Source organism: Ctenopharyngodon idella, chromosome 6 (genome assembly GCF_019924925.1).
Source record: "Ctenopharyngodon idella isolate HZGC_01 chromosome 6, HZGC01, whole genome shotgun sequence".
NCBI classification, from domain to species: Eukaryota; Metazoa; Chordata; class Actinopteri; order Cypriniformes; family Xenocyprididae; genus Ctenopharyngodon; species Ctenopharyngodon idella.
Genome location: NC_067225.1, coordinates 10,515,743 through 10,524,885, shown reverse-complemented (window position 1 = coordinate 10,524,885; position 9,143 = coordinate 10,515,743). Strand labels below are relative to the sequence as shown.

Sequence of the window (9,143 nt, the reverse complement as noted above, 5' to 3'; positions counted from 1 at the left end):
AATTCATAAAATTTCAACATAAACATAATAATCTAACATTAAACAACAACTTTTTAAACATGTAAGTCCCCTCCAAATATTGTAAATATGTGAAATAGGTCAACTTTTATCAGAAGGTTAGTAGATTTTCCACTACAGGAGGTCATGTTGTTTTTAAATGCTGCCTGTAAGGTAAACAAAAAAATTTATGAACAAAGTCAACATATCTAAATATTCACAACAAACACCCTTTCAACATGAAACCAAGAAATGAGACCTAAACTTTCCCTGCCTCGCCCCACAGCCTCTGAAATGTTTGTATCACCCATGTCACGTCGCCCCTTTTAGGGTTAAAGATGATTCTCAACTATGTTTTGAAAGATATAAAGGAATGAATTGATATACCATTTTACTTCATGCAGTATGTGGGTAAAATGGCCATACATGGGTTTTCCCATTCAATGCAATGTATCTATACACTATGTAATCTGCATATTAATGTATTGGAGCAACATGTAATAAAAAAAGGAGTAATAGTTGGCAACATTTTCATAATAATATCTAATATTGCATAGGAATATTGATATGTAATTTCTTTCCCTATTCACTGTCTCCTAAAATGTCTGATAAATATGATTTAAGTCCTGGTGTCCTCTAGAGGACATGTATGAAAACAATGCCCTGTTTTGTAACAGAAAGTCATATTTTTATTAAAAACCCCATAACATTTTTCCTGAGATGTTGATTGTGCTAAATTTGACCATTTTTACAGACCAAGAAGAAGTTGTTGTCCTGGTGAAACCTCCAAACATTTGGTATCTCTGAAAAGCCCTGAATGTGCTAAAACTGTGACATGTATGGTGTCAGAGAAAATCACTAAAATATGCCCTCGTACCTGGACAGTGGGACCCAGGAGGTTAAGGCAGACAACCATAAACATTCAGAACAATATAAGAGAGAGTGAATGATGACAGAATTTTCATTTTTATGGGTATATTGGGAAAGAGTCATTCTCATATATACACAACAACACTACACACATTCTTCCCGCAGTGATAACGGCTGGTTCTCTGTGTCCCTGGCCAATGCTCTGCTGACTGATGGAATGAGCAGGAGAAGTAGGCCAGTGAGCAGGCAGAGGAAGGCAGCAGTGGGAGCCAGCATAAAAGACGGACCATAGTGCACACTGAGCTGCAGATGGGGGCACACTAAGTGTCTGCGCTGGAGGCCGTACCGCTCTAAAGAGTCCGAGACCTGCACCCACACAGCAAACAACAGCACTACAGACATGATTAAGACACCTGCGGATGAAAGGACAGAAAAAGAGAGAACCTTTGAGTAAAATCACTTTAGAATCACTACAAAGTGAGTATTTCGACAACATTTTTTCTCACCCCCGGTTATAAAGAGAGCCCCTCCAGCCTCATAAAGGCGATGGCTGGTCCCAGGGGTTGCACAGATTGTGACAAACCCCCCAATCATCACAGAGAGGACTCCCAGCACAAATATAACGCACCAAAAGGCCCTTTGCACTAACAGTGGAAAATCGAGTCATATTACTTTGACTACACAGTAAATGAGAATTCCATCATATTGGCAATATATTGTTGAGTAAACTGCTGGAAATCTCACCTGTGACAGAGTCGGAGGTTAGAAGTCCTGAGGTGGGAGCATGAGACAAGTAGGCTGGCATGCAAACCTTCTGGGATGGCTGATTGGCTGGTGAAAAATGAAGCAGTGTGTTTACAAGAAAGAGCAAACAGTCAGGTGTTGTGCTTCCTCTGTAGAAAAAGTTCAAGTTTATTTAATTTCAGACATGTTTATTTAAAAATTAGTGTCAGCAAAAATGTAGCACCTGTAAGAAATTCTAGCTATCTATAGAAAAGAGGAAGTGAAGAGCAGATGTGTGCAAATTAAAAAACTATCAATGCATTCAGTTTTTTCATATTCAATTTTTTCACATTTTGTTGTTCCCCATATGACAAAGCTCGCTCTCTCTCTTCAAATGCAAGCCATTTAAAATCGATAGTTCACCCAAAAATGAAAGTTATCCTATGATTTACTCACCCTCAAGCCATCCTATTTGTATATGACTTTCTTCTTTCAGTCAAACACAATTGGAGTTATATTAAAAAATATCCTGGCTCTTCCAAGCTTTATAATGGGAGTGAATGGTGCTATTTTTTTAAAGTCCAAAAAAGTACATCCATCCATCTTAAAAGTAATCCATACAGCCCCAGGGGGTTAATAAAGGCCTTCTGAAGTTAAAAATATCAGGCAACGGCGAGTTTTGGCATATGACATAGGCGTAGCGTAATCTTAAAGGGATAGTTCACCCAAAAATGAAAATGTGATGTTTATCTGCTTACCCCCAGGGCATCCAAGATGTAGGTGACTTTGTTTCTTCAGTAGAACACAAATGATGATTTTTAACTCCAACCGTTGCGGTCTGTCAGTCGTATAATGCATGTCAATGGTAACTCCATCTATAAGAGTCAAATAAACATGCACAGACAAATCCAAATTAAACCCTGCGGCTCGTGACGACACATTGATGTCTTAAGACATGAAACGATCGGTTTGTGCGAGAAACCGAACAGTATTTATATCATTTTTTACCTCTAATACACCACTATGTCCAACTGCCTTGAGCGCACGCACGGCATCCGGTGTGTGAGGTCTGAATGCACTCTGATGCCGGAAGTAATCGCTCGCACTTGTTGACATATACGCACGAGAGATCACTTCCGTAATTCAGACCTCACCAACCGGATGCTCAAGGCAGTTGGACATAGTGGTGTATTAGACGTAAAAAAATGATATAAATACTGTTCGGTTTCTCACACAAACCGATCGTTTCGTGTCTTAGGACATCAATGTGTCGTCACGAGCCGCAGGGTTTAATTTGGATTTGTCTGTGCATGTTTTTTTGACTCTTATAGATGGAGTTCCCATTGACATGCATTATATGACTGACAGACCGCAACGGTTAAAAATCATCATTTGTGTTCTACTGAAGAAACAAAGTCACCTACATCTTGGATGCCCTGGGGGTAAGCAGATAAACATCACATTTTCATTTTTGGGTGACCTATCCCTTTAAGACTTTATTTATTCTGAAGCATCCTGGATAGACGCACGAACGCACCATTTTAAGATGAATACAAACCTACAGTATAGCTAAAACAACTCACTTCTTTCCGCCGTTTTCCTTTGCTGTAAACAACACGTGCTTCTGCGTTTGTCACTTTTCACCGGAGCTTACGCAACATCATACGCTGGACCTCGACTCTCTCGTGAATGTGTGGACAGCCGTTACCGGAACACAGTTTTTATAGTTTATAAAGTTAGAAATATAGATATTTTTCTCACAAAAACACATTGCTTTGCTTCAGAAGGCATTTATTAACACACTGGAGCCGTATCGATTACTTTTATGATGGATGGATGCACTTTTTTTTGGCACCATTCACTCCCATTATAAGGCTTGATTTTTAATATAACTCTGATTGTGTTTGGCTGAAAGAAGATAGTCATATACACCTAGGATGGCTTGAGGGTGAGTAAATTATGGGATACTTTTCATTTTTGGGTGAATTAAGCCTTTAACACAAGTAATAGTGCCATTGTTTTTAAGTTGCAAGTTGCATGCCACGTGCAAAAGAAAGAGTTGACCTACTGATCCAGAAAGCCAACATGCTGTCCTGCTCTCCATTTGCACTGCTATAAGAACATCTCCAGAAGAGGCCCTCATGGTAGAACAGTAGGGGATTTTCAGCCTGAATGCTACTGTCTGGCTGTGTTTGAGAGATAATGAAATAAAATAAAAATATATTAAAAAAAAAAAAATGTTCCTTTAATATTGATATTATTCCGATTTTTTTATCCCGCTGAAAGGTCACCAACATGTTTGGTTTGGATGCTTGTGTCCCTATACCAGTTTTCTTAACAAGCCAGCCTTCTTTGGTCAGCTGCAGCTTCATCAGAAAGACTGTGCTCGTTGACCAGCACTTTTGTGTTGGTGAATAACATGGCTGTGCACATGCTAGAGCAGCAATAAACAGCACAATGCATTTAAACTTAATTCATTCTTTATTAGCATCTATGGAGAACCATTAACATCCATGGAAACTTTCCAATGCACGAATGGTACTTTATGGTGGGAAAAGGTTCTTTAGATTATTCAAATGTTCTTCACACTAAGAAAAAAATGGTACTTTTAAAGTGTCATTATTATGCTATTCTAAAGGTTTCTAATTTTGTTTTGGAGGTCTCCAGCAATAGGTTTACATGCATCCAAGGTCAATAAACACTTTATTTTTCTCATATACAGTGCAGCATCACCTTTTTTCTCACAGTGTCTGAAACGACCCAATCAAGGATCCGGTCTCCTCAAACCCCTCCTTTCTGAGAGCCTACTCTGCTCTGATTGGTCAGATGGCCCAGTCTGTTGTGATTGGTCTACCGCTTTCAGGAAACAAAATAGCCATTACCATTACCATAGTGCTGCTGCACAAATAGCATATATCAATAAGGGTTTTAGAGGAACTCTGAAGCACACTGCAAACTGCTATAGTGAATATAACCAGCCATTTAAATGTGTTGAGCAACAAGCTCATTGGCTGCAGATGCAACATGGACCAATCAGCTGCCAAGTAGTTAACGCTGTAATTATCATCAGCTTGCGTTAGAACCATCAGTCTGTGCCATCTAGAGTTTCATGACAGAACTATGTATTTATCGCGCACTTTGCAGACCTTTTACATTCAGAAACAACTATATTACACACTACATGGAAGGTAATATCTGAAAAAAGGGCCACTTAAAAACTATTCTCTGAAACCCCAAAAATTTGTTCTGTAGCAAAAGTTTCTTTCTTGTTGTTTCAATGAAACATATCAACTACAATACAATGCAGCCTTCTAATTCTAATGCTCTGATTCTGATCCTTCTGATTCTAATGCTCTCAGAAGGATTAATTTATTCTTTGTATGTCTGAATGTCTGTATTGCTGAATTCTCTCACAAGTCACTTAGCTGTGCAGTTCAAATCTAATGAAACACATGGACAAATCTTTTTAACACCTGGCAAATATGTCCGATCCTTACCTCTGTGACTCTGAAAAAAGCCGCATGATCACAAGATTCAAATGCCAAAAGCCAGTAATCGGACCCAAGAGATCCCAGGAGGAACATTGAGCTTACAGCTCCAAAAAATCCAGCCAGGAACCGTAAAACTGCCAGACGCATAGCTGCTGAAAAATAATTTTCTTGTCAGTCTTTCAATCAAATTTAAATGCTCACGTTACTTGTTGGTTTGTGTTACCAACACTGTCCAGCTGGTTTGTTAATCATCTGTCTACATTATTTCTTGTCCTTCAAGCAAAATGTTTGGTTCTATCTCTCGCCACTGTGCAATGACCAATGATAAAAAAAGACCAGACGCCACTATTCTTAGAGTCTAGCTGTTAGGGCTTGTTTAAAAACAGATGTCTGATTCAGTTCAATGAAATAAATCTAAATAGCTAATAAAAATCATCTTTTTATATAACTGAAGAGACCTATGTGTGACTGATATGTTTAATCACTGACTGTAGCACTTCTGATATCAAGTTACACTGTGCAATCAGAGAACACTGGATTTTCATAAACTGAATCTGGTCTGGTGAGGTAATGGAATAGAAAATAACATCTGTCATCATGCATTACTGGAGTCAGTATTTGGTTTCCTTTAATAAAAATAGCTGTACGACTGTGAAAAGTTTATTTAACTGTGAAATAGATCTACACATATCTCAAGACACTAATGTCCTAATTAAATGCATTCATGTACTTGTAAAAAAAACTATACTGAAATATTAACTTGTGCTGTATGTTTTAAATAAATTGAAAATAACACCTGCATGTCGTCACAGAGCAGTGTCCTTGATCTTTGCCAAAGCAGTAAAACATTTCAGGACAGGTATTAAGTTTAGAGCACAATACAATTCTGAATGTAAAAAGATGGTATTAACACACTGAGTCTGCAAATATAGTGATTTATCACTATTATAGTTACTCAGTATGAAGATACATAAATATGCAAAATATGTCTAGTTTAAGCAGCTTACCCTTGTTTTACATGAGTGGGAATATGAAATAAATACACATGTAGATATATTAAATATGCATCCATATGTCTGAACGTATTCACAAAGACACACAGCACAAGTCTGCCTGGCTTTCAGAAATTTGATTATTTAAATTTTTAATACCATAAATGTTCCTACACTACAGTTGCTTTTAAACCAAGATTTCCATGGTTAGGGTTAGGGTTAGGGTAACCCAACCCCACCACTAAACCTACCCATTTGTGTATTATATAATATAAAATATAACAGGCAGATACGACTACAGTCACAATTTATTCAAAAAGTACAAAGGTTCTGAGGCCAAACGACTGACTTGTGTGAAGAAAAGACCCAAAAGCGATCACTGTCTCCATCCGCTGTAGATACTATGCACACATTAAAAAATTGCGGCCCGAAGAAGCATTACATCAGATTTGATTGCGAAATGCCATAGGCTCTCGTGTGTCTCATGACCGATTGCGTCATGAGATATGACTGCATGTGTTCACAGAGTGGCGGGATCATTTCATCGATTAAAACATTAAGATCCACTCTGTTCTTCACATAAAGCTTCATCTGAATTAAATCACAAAATCTTAATTGGATGTTTAAAATGTAATATTTAAAAGTCATAGGTAATTTACTAATATAGCAGTAATAGGCAGAGCTGTGAAATGACTTCATGCAGATAAACTAAAATGTCTTCCTACGTACATGTACATGGGAAAATGCGGTATTATATTGTTAAATAACAGTGTCATACTTTTTCTGGTCAACACGCAATTTGAAGCGACCAAGTTCTCTCATAATTCATTGCAAAAAACAGTAATGCCTCGGTTACTAGTTTAACCCTCATTCCCTGATGGAGGAAACAGAGGCATTGTGTTGAAACCAACACTAGGGGTCACGCTTGGGAGCCCCAAACACCTCTGATCCTCCAGAAAAGGCCAATGAGAATTGGTGATTGCAATTTGCATGCCACTCTCTCCTCATACGGGTATAACGGGGTGGCGTGCATCCACTCATCATGGCATTTAGTCCCTATACTAAACGCCACAACTACAGAACTGAGTTACGAAAGCTGGCGGTGCAGATGCTAGCTTGCTACGCTGTCTCGCAACCTTCCAACGCCCAGGGTAAATGACCTCAGGTCTCCCTATGAAGGGGGCCTCCTTACCACTTGGGAGAGGTAATTCCAGCCATAGGGCCTCTTCTGTTTTTCAAAGAAAAGATTTTTTTTACTTATGGCTGAGTACATCTGGATGTTTATGTTGGGGAAGTGTTCTCTTTTCTCTACAGAGAAAGGAACACTGCAAAGATCACATCCTACCCAAAGGGGGAGGTTAGTATGTGGAAAATACATTCTAAGGACTCATCTAATGGGGAGTACTACATAGGGAAGAGTCCCTGTGGTGGATTCCGCCTGATGAGGGGAAGACTACCGGCCACAGCGACACCAATAGGGAAACTGAGCAGTGGAAGACTACATCATATGGGGTCACCGTTAGGGAACTACTATATATGGAGCATTAGCCAGATTACAAGGGCTCACCTGAAAGGGCATACCACAAGTAATGGGCCTGGTAGGCAATTCCTACGCTGAATTCGCCACCGATGAGTGCAAGGAGGTAAAGGTGTCCTGGGTAACCTGGGGAACTTCTCTGGGATGAAAAGGGGCACCTTTTCATCTTGTGGAGGGGGAGTGCACTCGTGCAAGCACTACACAAGACCAGTTGTTCAAGCTTTACCTGTTAGTACCCAAAACTTGTGACGAAACTGGTTTCTACGAAGAGATTACAAATCCTTGCCTGTTGGCCGTAGCCCAGCCCGCAGCTCCACAGATGTCTGCCAATGACGCACTGTTCGCCAGGGCTGAAGAGGCTGCAATGCCTCTGGTGGAGTGAGCTCTGAGCTTTAAGGGACAAGGTACGCCTTGGGCTTGGTAAGCCAGACAAATGGCATCCACTATCCAATGGGGCATTCTTTGTTTGGAGACAGCCTTCTACTTCTGCTGACCTCTGAAGCAGACAAAGAGCTGATCAGATCTTCTGAAGCAAAGTGTGCACTGGGTATATGTGCAGGGCTTGCAGGTTTACTTGGTCCCTGAAGTGCCTTCTCTTGGCCTTCTTGGAGTAAGGAAAGCGCTGACCCGACCTTCGTGGATCCCCCCGAAAGGAATACCACATTACGAAAACGTGCCACTTCAAGGCATATAGCCACCTGGTATAGGGGACTCTAGCCTGTGTGATAGTGTGTACCACGGCTGGTGGCAGACCTCTGGCTCTAGAGGTCAGGGCACGGGTGCCAGATTGTGCCTGCCCCTGAGAAAGAAGGTCCAGTTGGGGTCCAGTCACCACTCTCCACGGAGCGTGACCTGCTGTGAGAGCGTGTTGGCTGAACCAGGGGACGGTACCGCCTCAGCCCCAGCCTGTGTTGGAGGCATCTTTTGTGACAACAACATGCCTGGATACTCATTCTAGGGGAACACCTGCCCATAGACATGTTCATGCATCCAGACTCCGTATGAGAGGCATCAGTGGAACAACATCCGGGGTACCCGGGGTGGGAAGCTTGCAGCGAGGCAGAGCAGGTTCCGCCACGTCGGTAGACCCAGCATCTCAAAGAAACCGTGGCTTACGGTGTAGTGGCACACCTACCTTGCTCTGGGGGCCCACAGCACAGGGGGCTGGTGACGGCGAAGGAAGACAGGCTTCCACGTGGCTCATCACACTTACCTGTCTCTTGCAGGCCCGTGGCAGCAGAACACGGGAAGGTGAAGTGTTCACATCCACCGGGGTTCTGATGCAGACACTTGACATACGGCCATTGCAATGTTGAGAGCCATAAACCTCTGGTGTCAGGGGATGACCCAAGAAGAGAGGAAACTGCCCTTTGCTGACAGTGAAATAGTCGTTGGCCACCTGTTGTACAGCAGACAAAAATCCAAATGAAAGAGTCTCCTCCTGTCCCTCCATAGTGAGACCCGTCCTGTTTTCAGTCTTCTCGGCTCTGAAGAACAAATCTGAATGAGTGGATGTACACCACTCCTTTATAC

The 9,143-nt window shown here is 41.2% G+C and overlaps 1 protein-coding gene across 1 annotated transcript; it reads right to left on the bottom strand.

Annotated features, from left to right (window-relative positions):
- Window positions 1-665: 665 nt before the first annotated feature.
- tmem182b (transmembrane protein 182b) lies at window positions 666-5,361 on the bottom strand. Its single transcript, XM_051898358.1, has 5 exons — window positions 5,098-5,361; window positions 3,659-3,792; window positions 1,612-1,698; window positions 1,374-1,511; window positions 666-1,280 (listed from the first exon to the last, which is right to left on the bottom strand). Exons 1-5 carry the CDS (start codon window positions 5,226-5,228, stop codon window positions 1,012-1,014), a joined length of 759 nt encoding a protein of 252 aa, XP_051754318.1. The 5' UTR covers window positions 5,229-5,361; the 3' UTR covers window positions 666-1,011.
- Window positions 5,362-9,143: the final 3,782 nt, after the last annotated feature.